Source organism: Brachypodium distachyon, chromosome 1, assembly GCF_000005505.3.
Source record: "Brachypodium distachyon strain Bd21 chromosome 1, Brachypodium_distachyon_v3.0, whole genome shotgun sequence".
In the NCBI taxonomy this organism is placed as follows: Eukaryota; Viridiplantae; Streptophyta; class Magnoliopsida; order Poales; family Poaceae; genus Brachypodium; species Brachypodium distachyon.
In genome coordinates, this window is record NC_016131.3 from 26,893,140 (window position 1) to 26,912,306 (window position 19,167).

The 19,167-nt window shown below is 45.9% G+C and overlaps 1 protein-coding gene and 1 pseudogene across 1 annotated transcript; both read left to right on the top strand.

Annotated features, from left to right (window-relative positions):
* Positions 1-1,471: 1,471 nt before the first annotated feature.
* On the top strand, positions 1,472-4,330 carry LOC112269926 (annotated as a pseudogene).
* A 2,468-nt stretch (positions 4,331-6,798) lies between these two features.
* LOC104582092 (F-box/kelch-repeat protein At2g43445) lies at positions 6,799-7,857 on the top strand. Its single transcript, XM_010231422.1, has one exon. It carries the CDS (start codon positions 6,799-6,801, stop codon positions 7,855-7,857), a length of 1,059 nt encoding a protein of 352 aa, XP_010229724.1.
* The last annotated feature ends 11,310 nt before the right edge of the window (positions 7,858-19,167 follow it).

Below are 19,167 nucleotides of genomic sequence, written 5' to 3' on the forward strand. Positions count from 1 at the left end.
GATGGTGCACAACTTTCATATTCCATTACAATGCGAAGTCTCGAATCATAAAATGGGTACATCGTCCTACAATTAACTTTACGCTACAATTTTCACCATACGTTAGCCACACTCGATGGCATCTGCCGTGAATATACCACGGCACGTGTCCTGCTTGCAAATCTATCACCTCCTATTGGGGAGTTATGTATGTTCTCCCGTTTAGCAACTCGTCTTAGATGACCGCTTGTACGTAATTATGGTAATGCTAGCTTGGTCTCCGTAAACTTTTATTTTCTTTTTGGTTACTTTTACCAGCCGTATTTTTCTTCAAGAAAGAAGAAGATATCCTAGTGTCCAGTTTAATGTCCTGAAAATTTGAAGAACCTGAGCGGGCTCTGGCCGTCTTGCCGCGCGTCCGCCGTCCGGCCACGAAGGATTGCACGTGTAATTGGTAACTTCGGTTAGAGCTAGGGGCTGCCAGTATGCGTAGAGTAAAAAGTTTCCTTCGATTTGGAGACCTTCTACATCTCAAAGGCCAGCCGTGGGAATCACGTGTATCCTCCTATATTTGAGATATTTACACGTTTTATATATACTCTAGAGTATATTTGATGGAAACCATTCAATGCCTACATAAAAAGATGGCAGGCTTCCGCAAATGGAACCGCTAGCGGGCACTTGTTGGCATATTTCAAATACTTAGACACAACTGGCTCTTTAGAATCTCTTGCCGGCACATGGCGAGTAAAGAGTTTCCTTTCGATGCAAATCTTCTATAACCAGAAGGCTAATTTGTTGAATCGTGCATATCACTGTATATTATTTAGGGATTTATATTTTGGAATGTGAGGTCATAAATATTTGATGGTGGTAACTCATTACCTAAGAAAGACATGGTAGCCCTTCCACCAGGGGCGGTTTCACCAGGTGGGCTTCGTCAGGCTCTAGCCTATCCTCCATTTTTGCAAAAAAAATGTCAAATATAGGTGCAGGGATGTAGGATCGCTTCAACAAAGGAGTTCATTAGCCAAGGGAAGAAGAGAACTCCCGTAAAAAAAACAATACCGACTAATATACTTAACTGGGCCTTGTGGAGGTTAACTTGAGGCCTTATAGTGGCCCAAGAGGGGGGGTTACGGGAGGAATCGTGGTCAGATCGATCAATTCCCAATTTACGAGCCGCAGACGAACAACAGATTCGATCGATTCCTCTGGTCTCGCTCGCACAGCCGCCGCGGCACACACCAGCCAGGATCGCTAATTCGCCACTTCGCCAGTCAGATCGTGAGCCTGAACGGAAGTTGAAGGCAGAGGCGGCCGACGGCCAGCTTCCAGGAAAAGTCGTGGTACAAAAAGCATGCAAACGCTAGTAAACTAGCGACTACTGCTGTCTGCTGGTGACCTGGTGTATGTAATTACAGTTTATTTCGTACTAGCTTGTTTGATCAATGATGTAGTATATTTTTTATTTTTTGAAATAGATTTTCAAATGAAGAAACGTTCTGTGTCATCCGGTGATCGCAGTACAGGCGATTTGCGTCGGTATTTGACGAAAAAATCAAGTGCTCCACCAACTGATGATGGCGCCGATGAGACTGAGAGAACAATTCCAAATCCCCCGAGAAATGAGAGCGATCCAATTCCACCAATCAGTGAGAGCACAAATCCTGCAACCAATGTGAGCACAAATTCCACAGTTGATGAGAGCACACATCGACCTAAGAGGCTTCGGCTGGAATTTGATCCTAATCACATTATTCCTGACCCCGCTCTTCGGATACCCATCGAAGATTATGCTAATGAAATTAGAGATGAAGTGAGGAGGGCATATTTATTGAAGGGTCGAACAGAAGCAAATGGGCATGTCTTTGAGCAGACACTTGATGGTAAAGTATGGAGATCGTTTCAAAGATCATGGCTTGGTAAGTATGATTGGTTGGAATATAGTGTGAAAGAGAATGCCGCCTTTTGCTTCTACTGCTTTCTTTTCAAGAAAACAGCACAACCCAACACATTTGGAAATGATGTGTTCTCAAGAGATGGGTATAGTCGTTGGAAGACCGCCACTGCTGCTTTTAAAAAACATGTTGGTGGTCCAAATAGTTTCCATAACATTGCAAGGGGTAAATGTGAAGATTTCATAAATCAACGATCAAGTGTGTCTAGTAAAATACATACTTACTCTAAAGAGTCTGAAATAGCGTACACAATCCGTTTGACGGCTTCTTTAGATTGTGCAAGATATCTCATAGCACAGGGGGAAGCTTTTCGTGGACATGACGAATCTTCTACTTCCATCAACAAAGGAAATTTCAAAGAGTTGTTAGAGTGGTACAAAGATAAGAATAGTGAAGTGAAGGAAGCATTTGAGAAGGGGCCAGGAAATGCACTTATGGTTTGTTCAGATATTCAAAAGCAACTTGCAAAATGTTGCGCTCAAGAAGTCACATCTGTAATTAAGAGTGAAATTGGAGATAGGAACTTTGCAGTGCTTATTGACGAGGCTAGAGATTCATCAATAAAAGAGCAAATGGCTGTGATTGTGAGGTTAGCTTCACATATTTTGTCTATCTTTTATAAAATTATTATGCCATGAGTTCTCATAACACTTAAATTTTGTGGCACATGTAGGTTCGTGAACAATCAAGGGAAGGTCATGGAAAGGTTTCTTGCAATGAAGCATATTTCAGATTGTACATCCGCTGCGTTAAAGGAAGCTCTGCTACACCTTCTTGCATTACATGATTTACCTATTTCTAGGCTACGTGGACAGGGATATGACGGAGCTTCAAATATGAGGGGGGAATTTAATGGTTTGCAAAAACTGATTCGAGACGATAGTCCACATGCCTTCTATGTCCATTGCTTTGCTCATCAATTACAACTGGTGGTTGTAACCGTTGCTAAGTGCAGTAAGTGTATTTCTGATTTCTTCAACCACGTTCCATTGATAGTTACTCAAGTGAGTGCATCTTGCAAGAGAAAAGATACACTAATTGCAAAGCACCAAGATGTCTTGTTGGAAAAGTTAGAAAATGGTAAGATCTCATCTGGAAAAGGGCTGCATCAGGAATCTGGCCTAGCAAGACCTGGAGATACTCGATGGGGCTCACACCTAAAAACCTTGCTCCGTATATATCAGATGTGGGAGTCGGTAGTAGATGTGCTAACAATTGTAAGTACCGATGCTCGTGAACACTCTAGTGTAGGTGGAGCTGGTGGTTTGGTAAAGAAGATGGAATGCTATGAATTTGTTTTCATCCTGAACTTTTTAATAGGCCTGTTGACCATCACAAATGATCTCTCACAAGCTTTGCAGAGGAAGGATCAAGATATTGTTAAAGCTATGGGTTTAATCTCAGATGTGAAAACACGCTTGCAAGATGTCAGGGACAATGGGTGGGAACCATTACTTGACCAAGTGAAAAGTTTTTGTGAGGAGTATGGCATAAATGTGCCAAATATGGATGATCTTACTGTACCAATGGGTGAATCTGTTCGGTCGAAGAATAAAGTGACTCTACGCCATTATTACAAGGTCGATATATTCAATGTTGCTATTGATGCGACTATGACTGAGATAAATCATCGCTTCAATGAAGTTTCCTCAGAGTTATTGGTATGCATGTCTTGTCTTAATCCAAGCAACTCCTTCGCTATGTTTAATGTTGATAAACTTGTTCGACTTGCTGAGATCTATGAAGCGGATTTCACCATCTCCGATCGGTTAATGTTAAGAAGTCAGCTACAAATCTTTATTCTTAATATCAGGAGAAGTGAGAAATTCCATGGGTGTTCTGATATTTCCAAACTTTCTCAATTGATGGTTGAAACAAAAAAAGATAAAACATTCCCATTGGTTTATCGGCTTATTAGCTTACATTGATCCTTCCTGTGGCTACGGCATCTGTTGAGCGAATATTTTCAGCAATGAGTATCATCAAGACAGATTTGCGAAACAAGCTATCAGATGGGTGGCTCAATGACTTGATGGTGTGCTACACCGAGCGGGAGATATTCAAAAGTATTGATGATGCTAAAATTACGAAGCGATTCCAATCGATGAAAGATCGCAGAGGACATTTGCCGAAAGAAAGAAACGTAATAACTTAGAGATATACATAATTATTTTGAATTTAATATAATTTTGAGCCTAGCTAGTATTCACTGATTTTGCTTATTTTGACGTGCAGGTCACTTGATAGCCGATGCATACTATTATGTGGGGACTAATTCTCGTTATATTAGCAACTTAGCAAGGTATCTAATTGTATTTTTGTGTTTTTCAATACTATCACACATTGATGTATGAATCTGAATCACATTAGACTATAGTCCCTCTTTTGAAGTCAATTTAGTATAGTGTTTTGTCATTTTGAGCCCACCCTCATTTGAGGTTCTAGAATCGCCACTGCCTTCCACTAATGGAATCTTTGGTGGGAACTTCCTCATCTATTTGAAATACTTAAACAATTGCCACTCTGGAATTCGCTGGGCCATTGCATGGCGAGTAAAGAGTTTCCTTTGATTCCAATTCTTCTATAACTAGAAGGCGTAACCTTGTATATTTCAAATACTTACATGATAAGAACGTGGATGCATATATATTTGACAGGAGTCGTTCATTACCTAGCTAAAAGAAAATATGATCCTTTAATTTGGTAAATGGAACTGGTGGTGTGAACATTCTCTCATATTTGCAATATTAACACAATGACCACTCTAGAATGTGTAGCAGAGTCGAAACAGGTTTTCGCGCCATATGGGGCACAATTGTAAAGCAGCACATGAATGTGAGCCGAATCTACGATTGACATGATATTATTTGAACCGTTATCAAACTAACTAAGTTGGATATATTGCTTTTCAAGCCTTACGTGTGCATTGAAATAAATGTTGTTGCAATATTTCAACGAACCCTAATGATCAATGCAATGATAGCCTCCCGCCTTAAAGATGATGTAATATTAGAATTGTTTTTGGCGCCTGAAGTCCAAGCGTTTTTCATGAATCTATAATCTTTCCATCTGTTTAACACCAATGATCATACTAGCGCTAAATGCTTTTCACGCCATACTAACCACACAACAGATAGTCAAATACTGCAGTAAGACAATGATCATCGCGTTTTCACACCATATTACCACAAAGCAGATGCTATCACAAGGTGGCCTCTCGATAGTGGATGACTAATCCTTATTTACGTGAGTATACCGATTTGAACTACAGAATTATAGATGGCCACTCCCATTTCTTCATATATCCAGTAATCGTGCGTATTTCTTTCTTTTTTTCATTGAGTCACCTCCTCCCAGTAAAATACAAAAAAAAAAAATACAACGACATCCCCTCTCATTTTCAAATTTCAAGAACCCGCCTAGCATTCACTTTGCCCTTTTCCACCAACTCTATCCTACGCGGTTGGATATATCTAGTTTGGCAATTAACAGCCCCCTCGTTAAGTTGGACCCAAAACCAAACCACGACACTATATATGGAGCACCTGCCCCCAAGCATTTCCACCACCTCCCTCCATCTCGCGTCTTGTCGTCCTCCTCCCCATCCTCCTCCTCTTCTGCCTGACGGCCGGGGACTGCTCTCCGCTGCTCTTGGGCCAATCTGAAGTCGGAGACATGGCTCTGCAGCAACGTTTTGCTAAGGTGCGTGATTCCAGAATTAATCCAGAGTTGCCGGTGTTTTGGGGATCTGGGGCTTCGGGGAGGGGACAGCGTTGTGTTTGTTGTCGTGTCTTCTCTCGCTGTGTTTCATTTTTTCGCCGGTATTTTCACTTTTTTTTGCTCTGATCCCTGTGGTGAATTTGGCCTGGAAGTGTGGTGTGGTTTTGTTTGGATCGAAATATTGAATTTTGCCGGTATATTTTGCGTGAACCTTGGCTTTTGGTATCTAACTATCGATATCTGATTATGTTATGTGTCGTGGACCAAAGCCACAGGATTTGGGTGCCCGTCAGGTTAATTGGGCTGTTTTGGAGTACATGGTTGGATCAGGTTCACGTTTTATGAGCTTTGCGACCATGTGATCGATTTCCATTCCATTTTCCTCGTGAACTTTGGTTTGGTATTTTGTGTGTTGGATGTGCAGTGGATTGCTTGTCTAATCCTAGGATGCCAGGCAATTAGTACTTTGGACTTCGCTTGAGTTGCATAATTTTTTTATTGGGTATAGCTCATATTCTGCCTCTGATGTCGTGGAAACAGAAGGTATAGTATAGTACTAGTTGATTAATTCAAGAGGTCTCTTCGATTCAATTTTGCTGTAACAACCGATCAGGCTCTTCAATTTTGCTGTAACTTGGCTGTAGAATAAGTTCGTTTTGAAAGACGTCCATACCCCTGGCCCTGGGGCTGCAATTGGCAAACATTTTGTTGTTAGAAAGGTGCCTTCTGTTTTGCCCCTATTATCGGAACACTCTCAGGCTTTTGGTGCTGTCTTGATTATTTTTTTCATGAGCTGTTCAATAAGAAAAATTTCATGAGCCCAAAGCTCTATTGTTACAAATTAAGGGTACCAAGAGCGGCAGGAGGGCAATTCCTCTTCAAAGAAGCGAGCTAAAGAAGGTTTTTCACTTATGATTTTTTCTGTTTTCTCTTCTCCCTTGAAGCAAATGCGACTGACCAAGACTAGTACAACTAACCATGAAGGCAGGTGTGATGTAGCTTCTGTTGGTAAGTTCGGTTTTATCAAAAAAAAAAAGTTTTCCATGCGCACCAAGTCCTTTTTGCTTCCAAAATTACAATAGTCATTATAATAATTTACTTATTTCAAACAGAGAATAAAAATGGTGCCTCCTTACCAATGGACATCTTCTCCGATATCCTCTCACGGCTACCGGCCAAGTGCCTGCTCCGATTCCGGGGCGTGTCCCAGCCATGGCGTGCCCTCATGTCTGATAGGGCATTTCTCACCCGCGCCGAACCGTTCCTCGTTGCTGTGTCCGGAGACCGCTCCACCGGAGGCCTCCAGCTGCAGCTGATGGATATGGAAGGCAACGTCGTGCCAAAGGATGGGCTATGGAATGTGTTTGGGGAGTTCCAAGAAGACTTCAGCTCCGATGGGGAATTCTGCACGAGCTTTGACAACCTCGTCTGCCTCTATCGCCCTTCTGCCACATGCTTGGTCGATCTAGCCACGGGGGAAATCGGAATGTTTGTGGATGAACCATCCGACCACCCTCGCTCCTACATAGGCTTTGGAGTTGGACGTGCCGCTGAGTCCGGCGCTCGCAAGATCATCCGGGACAATTACTTGACCTGGGAGATCCTCACGTTAGGGGACAACAAATGGAGGCCAATGCAATTGCCCCCATTCGATGTCTCGTATGCGTATGACTACTATAACGGCACCACCATCAATGGCGTCGTGTACTACTTGTCTCTCTTCGAAGGCAAGATACTATGCTTCGACCTCGAGAGAGAGGAGTGGACGATGATCCATGGAGGACCCCAAGCTGACGGAGAACCGTGGCGATTTAGCCTGGCCGAGCTCAATGGCTCCTTGTGCTTGATGGAAAGAACCAGGATCTTCGGTTTAGAAAACCAAGAAACAACCACGGTTCACTTGTGGCTCTTGCAGGCTGATTCTACCAAGGGAACCTGGGCCAAGGCATACACGCTCCACCTGGAGAGTTTGGACTCCCGCCATATTGTCATGCCTTTGAGAGTGATACATCCCGGTGGGAAGCTGCTCTTCTACAAGTATTGCAGCTGGCCTTATTCCAGATCAACGCCATTGTTTCAAGTATATGACCCTCTTTCCGGGAAATGCACACGCGTGGAGAAGGCGCCCACCAACGTCGTTGGCAGAATCGGTCTGTGCAGCCTCAGCTTGGATCCTAGATTTCGTGCCAAGCCCTAGTTCAACCATCTCTCTGCATGTTTTTCAATGTACTCCAATATCTTTTTTGCTTGGATTTTGATGTATTTCTTTGGTGGATCAAACGAATGAATAATATGGCATCGAGTCTTATATATATATATATATATATAGAGTGGCGCTATTTGACTCCCTGGGTGCAGAATATTATTCTGCACCCGCGCCAGGTTTGCTGGAGCGACCGCCCCGCACCGCGCCACACGACCCCGCCGCACGGACCATGAATATTAATCTGCATGCGACGTAACAAATTTACGTCGAGGAGTAGTAGCACCGAGCGCACGTCTCGTCTCGGTATCTGCATGCGACGTAACAAATTTACGCCGGAGTAGTAGCAGCGAGCGCACGTTTGAGGCAGCAGCAGCGAGCTCACGTCTCGTTCGGTATCTGCATGCACCGTAATAAGTTTACGTTGAGGCAGCAGGGGGCATAATTTGTGAGGAGTGTCCACTGTGTTTGGATGAGACATAAGAAAGTTACGTTGCAGCTTATAACAACGTAGGATGCTAGTCAGCTAGTACGACCTTAAATTACGGCAAGCGATCGAGTGGTTCAGAAGGCTCTGTTGCTTGGTCACGTTGATTCATAAATCACCGGATTGCTATTTTTTGAGTGGTTAAAAAAATTACGTCGCTGGGGTGCTCGCTCGGTCGGGTGGCCAGGTTGGTCCGGTCGTCCGGCTAGTCAGAACGACCAGGGTGAAGAATAGTTATTCTACACCCTGGGTATCTAATAGAGTTTCTATATATATATATATATATATATATTTATATATATATATATATATATATTACAAAATATACTGATCACTTTTTGACCGGCCTAGATTAATTAGCTCAGCATGAATCTACCGGTCCACCATTTTGTCCCTTTCCCAATCTCTTCATGTACTAGTTGATTTCCATCCCATTTGACACATCAATTTTAGGTTCTATCAATTTTATAACAACTATCTTCAACATGCGTGGACCTCTAGTGATAGCATTCCTAATTTTATTATCACTTTTGGTACTAGCGGGGGCTATTACAATGTTATTAACCGATCGAAACTTATCGACGAATTAGTAGAGATGTCAACCGGCAACCGTATCTGGAAACAACGATCGGTGGATATTGGCACTGTCACTGCACATCAAGCAAAGGATTGGGGATTCAGTGGTGTAATGTTAAGAGGTCGCACTGCTACAAAACGGTCTATATGCAACGGCACATCAGTGTCAGTCGCAGCTGCGACTGTTATTGATGAACAGAGCGGGGTCTGTCCGTCCCCGCCCAGCCATACATCAGTGGCGGTCGCGCGAGGCGACCGCCACTGATGAACCATTATACCTGGCGAGATACATCAGTGACGGTCGGTTAAGAGGAGACCGCCACTGATGAACCATGCATCAATAACGGTCGCCCTAGCGCGATCGTTACTGATGTACCCCCTACTATCAGTAACGGTCGTCCAAGTCCCGACCACCACTAATGAGTGTCGCGGTTTAAATAAACTGGACAGAGCCGCAGCTGGTCGTGCTGCGCGTCTTCACCGAGACCAACTGCGGCCCCTTCTCCTCCAAATCCGGCGGAGCCCTTCCGAATTTCGCCATGGCGGCCGACGGGACAAGCTGCAGGTATTCCCTCCCTCCCTCTCCCTTCTTCCTCTCTCCCCCGGCCGGCCCCCATCTCCATATCCGGCCGTCAGCCTCCGGCGAGCTCCATTATTGGAGCTCCGGCCGCCGGCCGCCGGTGAGCTCCATTTTTCGAGCCCCAAGCTTTCCTCTCACTTGCGAGCTCTCTCTCCCTCCCGATCTTTCTCGTCGGCCTCCAATTTCACTCCGAAGTTCCCCAATTTCAAATTTTCGAGCTCCGGCCGCCGGCCAAAATGCGGCCTCCTCGTCGTCACCCCGAGCTTCCCTCTCCCTTGCGAGCTATCTCTCACTCCTGATCTTTCTCTCCGGCCTCCAATTTCTCTCCGAATGTGCCCAATTTCCAACTCCCTCTAACTTCAAATTTCAAATTTTTAGTAAACCCCTTAATCCCCTTGTCAATGATTAGGCTAACTATTTTGCTTTGTTTGTTTTATTGTGTATTGTGTTGTAGATCGAAGGATCGTTCTTGGATGTACGCCAAGAAAAGAATTAATGCTTGATGGGTGACCGAATGGACGGTCTTTTTTGGAGTCGCGAAAGGTGATATGGAATGAAAAGGACTTGTGATGATGCGTTGTCGATGTCGCAAATGTGAAAACACATGCATGATGAAGCCTGAAGATGTACAGATGCACGTGCTGGCATCGGGTTTTGTGGAAGGTTATTCTCGCTGGACTTGTCACGGGGAGGATGCGGTTGATGTCGGTAGCGGTAGCGAAGATGATGATGTCCTGCAGTATGATCTGGCGAATGATTCCGAGAAAGAAACAAGGGTCGATGAGGAGGCTGATGTGGAAGGTGAAGGAGCTCCACGTGGCAGGATTGCCGAAATGCTAGATGACCCGTACCTACGAGACCAGCTGGAGGACCCTGAAGATGAGGCAGAGTCTACTCAGTTCGAAAAATTGTTGGAGGACGCAAACACACCCTTGTATGATGAAGCTGGCGAAGAAAACAACGTGCTCGAAGTGACGCTCGAGCTTTTGTGGCTGAAGACAGCATCATGCTGGTCCGATAAGGGCTTCACGAACTTGTTGAGTTACCTTGCTTCGGTTTTTCCACAGCCAAACAAGTTGCCCAAGAGCACATAAGAGGCGAAGAAGATTACATGCCCACTTGGATTAGATTGCGTGAAACATCATTCACGTCCAAACGACTGCATGGTATACATTGGAGAGTACGAGAACCATGAGAGCTGCCACATATGCGGTGCATCGAGATACAAGAAGAAAAACACCAGAGCTGGCGAAGACGATGGGGAAGAAGTGATGAAGGGCAGGCCGGCAAAAACTGTCTGGTATCTTACGGCAGGTGGCCGAGTTGAGCATTGGATGCAGAACGTTAAGGACACGAGGTATCTCGTCTATCATGATCCGGCGCAGGCTGCATTCGATCCTGACGGACACTACCGTGTGGAGGAAACTGGGGTCCTAAGACACCCTGCCGATGGGACTCAGTGGAGGAACTTCGACACGGCATTTCCAAATTTCGGGGCAGAGCCCAGAAATCTGAGGCTCGGTCTCAGCACTGACGGGATAAATCATTTCGGAAACATGAACAACAAGCACAGCACATGGCCAGTGATCTTGTTTGTCTATAATCTTCCTCCATGGTTAATCATGAAGAGAAAGTACATCCACATGTGCATGCTCATACAGGGTCCAAAGCAGCCGGGAGCTGACCTAAATGTGTATCTGCAGCTAGTGAAGGATGAGCTGAAACAGCTTTGAAACCCTGGCAGAGTAGTTTGGGACGCAAACAGGAGGGAGTACTTCACGATGAGAGCAACGCTTCTGACCTGTGTGCATGACTACCCCCCGAATGGAAATACTTCATGCCAGGTGACACATGGCTACAAGGCCTGTACAAAGTGCAGGGAAAACACGACATCGGAGAAGTTGCCCGTCTCATCCAAAATTGTTTACATGGGCCACCGAAAGTGGTCGGATGCTAAAGACCCTTGCAGGGATGACAAGGAAAGGTTTAATGGGAAGACGGAGCACGGGACAGCGTCGAAGGAGAAGTCTGGTATGCAAATCCTCGAAATTGTGAACGATCTTGAGATTGTCACCGGAAAGATTGATGCGAAGAAATATAAGGAACCTGAAGGCGTCGTGTGGAAAAGGAGGTCCGTATTCTGGGACCTGGAGTACTGGGCACATTTAGAATGCCGACACAACATAGATGTCATGCACGTGGAGAAAAATGTATGCGACAGCGTGCTGGGGTTGCTAATGAACATTCCAGAGAAGACGAAAGATGGACCCAATGCATGGAAGAACCTGGAACTCATGTCTATCAGAAAAGAGTTGTGGGGCAAAGATCAAGTGTCGGCAGCCGACAAGAATGGTTTCGTGACAGTGACCACGCGGTGTCGTCTTGCATGTTACAACTTGTACAAAGACGAGTTGAATAGGATGCGGCAGTGCCTGCAGGGCATTAAAGTCCCATCGAACTACTCGTCGAGCATCAAGCATCTAGTTGACATGAAGAGTCACAAGCTATCTGGCATGAAGTCTCACGACAACCATGTCATACTCACTCATTTACTTCCAGTCGCAATCAGAGGTATCATGGAGCCGCGCGTAAGGGAGACAATCATGAAGCTTTCTGACTTCTTTGACGGCATCTCGCAGAAGTCAATCACCGTTAGACGATTCCAGATACTGAAGGATAGTATGATACGGATTCTGTGCGAGCTCGAGATGTTCTTCCCTCCATTATTCTTCGATATCATGGTCCATCTAATGATCAACATATGTGATGAGATCTTGTCCCTAGGGCCCTCGTTCCTGCAGAACATGTATGGCCCTGAACAATACAACGGGGTTCTGAAGCGGTACGTTCGTAACAGATCGCGTCCGGAAGGTAGCATCGTGGAGGGCTTTAGGGCAGAAGAGTGCATCGAGTTCTGCACGGATTGGTTAGCCGATCAGAAATCAATAGGTGTTCCCGAATCACGGCACAAGGGCAAGCTTGATGGCGAAGGTGGCCTTGGACATACATACGTTAATGTCTATGGAAGAGGAAGGGAAGATCACTTTGAAAAGAGCACATTTGGTTGTGTTGCAAACTGTCGATTGCTACAGGCCTTATCAGGAAATGCATATGAAATAACTGCGAAATGAAAACCCTAAAAGAGGAGAAGTCTGGATCCACTGGGAGCACAATAAAACATTCGCAGCGTGGCTGAAGAATTATTGGTACGGCAGGGAGACGACCAATGTATCAAAAGAGACAGTTGCATGTTTGTCACGGGAACCTACTTACCACGTCTCTACTTGACAATCATATGCGATCAACGGCTATAACTTCTACACTGCGTCTCAGGACCGTAAAAGCACGTACCAAAATAGTGGTGTAGTCATGACTTCTGAGACTGCGGCCGATGACAACAGCAAAACCAAAGAGTTCTTCGGCGTTATCGAGGAGATCTGGGAATTGGAGTACTCGAACACAAAGATCCCAATGTTTCGTGTAAGATGGACCAAAGGTGACAAAGAAGAAAGTCACAGGTTCACGACGATGGTGCTACCTCCTGAGATCCCTCGTGAACAAGTTGACGTGAGAAAAATCCCAGCAAGAGAGGAACCATAGGTCTTTGCAAAAACAATGCAAGCAGGTATTCTACATAGACGACCCGACAAATAAAGGCCGCATCGTAGTAAGAAGAGAAAAAAGAAGCATTGTTGGAGTGGACGGAGTTACTTCACAAGAAGACTACGAAGGTTTCCATGATCCGACGACCGCCACAGATGACGAAGAAGCGGAACGCACGATATTAACGAGGAAAAGTAGAGGGAAAAGAAGAAGTGATGGGAGCGAGAGCGAGAAAATACCACAAAACCCTGCCTTAGAAGCAGTTCTACGAAGAGTCAAGTTATGACTTACCGAAAGAAGGAGAAGCACTAGTAGTCACATTGTAATGTACTCGTACTGAATCTTAATGCAAACTTTGTACTAAGTGAAATTATGTGTGATCCATGTACTTTTGTGTATGCATGTTAGTACATGGCTTTATGTGATGACTTTTTTAAATTAAATTTAGCACAAATACTAGACAAAATGCATGAATTTATTCATCAAACTTTCACTTTTTTGTTTCATCTATTAAATGTGACAAGTACGTGTCCTAAAACACTCAAAAGGATAGGTTTTAAAATTTTTAAACATTCCTATAATTTAAATTGGTACAAAGCTCAACAAGTATAGATGCACATCAGTAACGGTCGGCTAGTTAATTGCCCATTACTGATGTGCATCTTTACATCAGTAACGGACGCATTCTTACCGGACCCTTACTGATATACATATCATCAGTAACGGTCGCACCGCGGCTCGTCCGTTACTGATGTGCATCTATACATCAGTAACGGTCGCGTGTCACTGCGACCGTTACTGATGTGCTTGGGCATATAAAAGGAAGCGCCGAAACCCTAGCCCGTTACTTCTCGCCTGGACGTCGCTTTCCTCTAGCAGACCAGCAGTGGGCACTCCTCCTCCCCAGGCGAAGCCCTGCCGGATTTCCGCGCCGCCGCCGCCGTCAACCTCCTCTGCGCCGAGCCCGACGCCGCTGTCTCCCCCGAGCCCGTCGACCCCGAGCCCGACGCCTCCTCCCCCGAGCCCGTCGACCTCCGCCGCCGTCGACCCCGAGCCCGTCGACCCCGACCGTCGCCACCCCAAGCGCCGTCGACCCCGAGCGCCGCCACCCCGCGCCGCCTTCTCCCTCCTCCCCGAGCGCCGCCACCCCGCGTCGCCGGCTCCCTCCTCACCGAGCCCGCGCCGTCTCCGTCCTCCCCGAGCCACAGGTGCGCGCCTCCTCTGCCTCCTTCTCCTCTGCCTCCCTCCCTCTCCTCTGATTTAGCTTGATTTAGGGTTAGGGTTAGGGTTTGTTGCTGTTAATTTAGGGTTAGGATTTAGGAAAAGAAGCATGTTAATTTAGGATTAGCATTGTAGTTTGTAGTAGTGGATAATTGAGTTAGATGGGCACACATATTGTGAATTTGATATAGGGTTAGTACATTGTAGGGTTAGTACATTTCCCACCACACACTAGGGCATGTATACATTGTGAATTTGATATAGTATTGAGTTAGATGGGCACACATATTGTAATAGCTAATTTGTAACATGGATACATTTTATTTACCACACATGAGTATATGCATTTGATAATATATAGCACACATGAGTATATGCATTGTAGTTTTTTATATGCTATATACATGATGTTTTATAAGCTATATACACATGAGTATATAGCGGTTTTATATGCTATTTTGGAGAATTGAGTAATGAATTGTGGGCCCGACCATCGTGTCGGGTCATTGGAGAAGGGGCCGGCCATCGTGCCGAGCGGGTACATATGCGGGTGGGTTTTTTATGCAGGTTTCAAGCTCCTAGTAGAGAAAATTTGCTAGTTTTTTTAGCATAGGTCATGCCAAAATTTTCGGCCGATATATATTTGATGGTTTTGATGGCATAGGTACGAAATGGGCAAGAGTAGCCAGAAACCAGTTCTTGATCGGGAGGAGGTAAATCGTATCGATGAAGAGTCTTCATCGGGAGAGCAAATTGCCAGCTCTGGCTCAGGTAGCTCTCGTTCAGAAGAGCGCGACAACGAGCGACGGGTGGAAGAGAGTAACCCGCAGCATTCTGAAACTCCCGCTAAGAAGCCAAGGAAGAAGACGCCGAGGGGGAGCCACAACTTGAAGGAGTTATGTTATGTGGTCACCCGGCACTCTGAGAGAGGCCGCTCGGAGTCGCCTGAGAGGGCACAGAAGGCCTTCGCAACGACCTGTGGAGCCGTTGCACGTAAGTATTGCAAGATCACCGATGAGTGGAGTGACATCTCCGAAGTCGTTAGAAACACGTGCATCGCGGACGTTGCAAGGAGGTTCCAAGTCACTGACGAGTAGCGCGAGCGATTCCTAATGGCCGTCAACATAGCAGTGCGCAATGGACTTGCTAATTGGAAAACCACCGCTAGAAAGTGGATGGACAAACCCTACGAGATCATCAAGAAGAAATGGCCGTCGGTAACTGATGAGGCCGAATGGGAAAAATTCAAGAAGGAATCGTCTGACCCTGCCTTCATTGCGAAGAGTGAACATATCAGGGCGTTGCGCGCGAGGAAGCCCTTGAACCACAGGCTAGGGAGTGCAAGGAAAGAGGGGAAGAAGAAGGTCTGGCGCAAGAAGGACCGAATTCTCGAGGCGGCAGGCAGGGTGCCTCTAGTGCATGACATGCTCGAGGACCAACGTGCTAGAGAATATGCACGTCAGCACATGACACCAAAGGAGTGGGCGGGCATTGAGCCAATGCAGTCGCCTGTTAAAAATCTTACGGTAAGGGTTCACATGCATTTATTTCTTTTCGGCGTTAATTATGACACTCCTGATCCATATAGATTCACGTCCTGTCTTATATGATAACAGGAAAATGCCCACAATTGGGAGGAGAGCAAGAGGTCAGAAACCTCCGACAACTCCGTGCAGAGCAAGAGATGAGAGTCGGCTGTGACCGCCAGCTTGCAAAAGGTGGAGCACACGGGCCGTGTTCTAGGGGAAGGCGAAGGGGCCTGCTGGGATGATTATTTCCCGCCTGCTCCGAAGCGAAGCAGGGTCCAGAAAAAGCTCCTCGCTTCTGCTGAAATAATAGAACAATCTAAGGCGGAGGCACGAGAGCAGGCATCTATCGTGTCTCAAGAGGTGTCGCGGGAATATGCAGTGCAAGCCGTCCATCATTTGGTGTCGGCATTGGCCAAAGACCACCCCGCCCTTGACGCCATACTCGGGGGAGGAGTGGAAGGTTTGAGGAACCTCCTTCCTCCTCTTCCCCCGCGAAAGAGGACCCCGCTGAAGAGCAGCGCCGCCTCCGACACACGTATGAACGATGAAGACACTTACTCCCCAGGTTACAGCCCGGCTCCTAGCATGGACAACCCCCCCCCCCCCTAGCCAACCGGACCCAAGCGAGGACATCCGGGATAACGATTCGGGTCTGAGTGACAACATTCTTGTAAGCATACTTTTCAAACTCTTTTTCACTCCTTACATTCATGAATAAAGATCTTACACACATATGCCTTCTTCTTGTTACGCACAGGAACCAGTGAAGTGTCGTATCCACGTAGACAAGCCTGGGAAGCCTGTAGGTGCCATTGGCCGCCTGATGCCCAGACAATCACCACCATTGGTGCACGGCACTCTTATGAACGACGCACAAGTGAGTGTGATGGTGGACTCCGTTGTCGACGACCATCGTGATTATGCTATCCCGCTACCTCCGGAGGAAGGCGTGGATATCTAGGCGGTTGTCCAAACTACCGCATTATGTGGCCTAGGATCTTGGTATCTCTCTACAACCAGCGTCGGCCCTCTATGACTCCATCTCCCTCCGCCCACAAAGGTACTTCTCAATCGCCGCTCGACCTTTCCCCTAGGATACTTCCTCCCGTCGATGCCGGCGGAGATGAAGAGCGGGTAATGTCGATGCCTCCATAGCTCAAAGATAGCCAGACCACATGGTCGGCACAGGCTGGAAGCGTCCCTCCTACCTTCTCTCTCTTGGGTGCCGTTGAGTCCATGGGTGGCCGCAAGATCGATGACAAGTACAAGGCAGAGGAGCAGAAGGCATGGGACAATAAGAGGAGGCATAAAAAGAGGGGGCGCGGCGGCAAGACCATCAATGAGTCTTCCAATGTCACTCAAGATGAGATGCACTATGTGCCTGACATAACTGGAGTCTGGGAGGACAATAGGCGTGACATTCTCATCAAGAACCCCCGTCAAGGCCAGAGATTCGAAGACGGATCCTATTTCGTGGCTAGGAAGTTTGACCGGGTGCTTATTTACTATCCTGGAAGACCGATGGTCCCCGAAGATTCCCTGCGTGACGTGTCCAGAGAGATGCAAGAGCTTTATCAGTTCTACATGCAAGCATCAGCTGGTTCTCAACAGCATGCCCAACAGATCAATGTTCGAATCCCAAAAGACTATGGCTTCTTTGACCAAGAAACCGGGAACATTCAGGAACGTCCTATCACCTTTGGTGTGGAGTTCAACGAACTGTTCCACCTCTTGAACCACCAAAAGCTTGATATCAACCTCTTAAGACTGTGGTCTGCCTACCAAATAAGAGAACCGCGGCAAATGGAGGTAAAAAAAATAGCCATTCTATACCCCGCGATGTTCAACTACGGTGACATCGATCTTGAGCCAGAAAAGGCTGCCTCATGAAACCTTGCATCTAAATACTTGGTGGCATGTCTCGAGAAATACGCGGACCACGACTTTATCCTCTTCTTCCTTAATTTGGAGTAAGTTCAATTTTATATATGGAACCGTTTGTTTTTTCTAATTCAGTCTTTCTTATACACACCCTTAGATACTAAAGTTTGTTTGTTTTTTAAAACAGAGACCATTGGGTCACACTACTCATTTGTTTGTCTTGGTCCGTGGTGTACTACTTCGATTCACTACTTTCGGAGAAGGGTGTTCAAGGTAGGTTCTAGAAACCCATCAAATCACTCATTAACACTGCTTGGAAAGTGGCGACCAAGGGAAAACTAGCTGGTAAAGGCTATAAAGACGAGCCTCACCACAACCACAGGTTCCCTTGCTAGCAACAGCCGCCAGGTAGTGTGTTCTGTGGCTACTACTGCTGTAACATCCTTATGGAGAATGCCAGCATGTTCAAGCCTAAGTGGAAGGGGTCAGTCGCCGCGATGGAAGAGTACTGGCGGCCCCGAATGACAATGGGACACCGACCTAAATGGGTCGTTTATAACATTCAAAGGAAATTCGCCCATCTCATAAACAATGAGGTCATCAAGCCTAGTGGGGACTTCTTCGAACGCGTGGAACAAGTCGTGTCTAGGGTTCACCCACGACAATAGATTCATTTGTATTCTTTATATGCTTCTATGAAATTTTGACATTTTGTAATTATGTTTTTATGAAATTTTGACACTTTGTAATCAATGTCATGAAGTGAGATACTTTTGTATTCTTTATATGCTTTAAATGATGCGGCTTTATATACAGTTGTATGGCTTAAATGATGTGATGTGATGTGTTGTGCTATGATGTGATGCGGCTTTATATGTATTTTTATGTGCTGTGCTTTATATACAATCTGTGCTGTGCTGTATATACAATTCTGTGTATTTCCTGTCTTTGGTTTTAATTATTTTTTTAAATACCGAAAATGTATCAGTGTCGGTCGCTCGACCGACACTGATGTGGCAACGTGACCGTTACTGATGATATATACATCAGTAACGGTCGCGTCGGCCCGCCCACCACTGATGTATATATACATCAGTAATGGTCACTGCGACCGTTACTTAACGGTCAGAGCGACCGTTACTGATGATACCCATCATCAGTAACACGAAGTTAGCAACGGCGGCCCCGACCGTTACTGATGTTGTTTTCCGACCGTTACTGATAATTCTTTCTGTAGTAGCGTCGTGCGACATGAAGACATTGATAGCAACATGGGGGAAGTTCCCATCAGGCAACAGCTAGCAGTTATGCCTGACCTTACAAAAGCATGCATATGTTGTCAGTGAAGAGGATCTGGATTGGATACTGATGATAGGCCAATTCGGTAGCTTTTGGGACGAGCACCACCTTGTGAAGACAGTATCAAT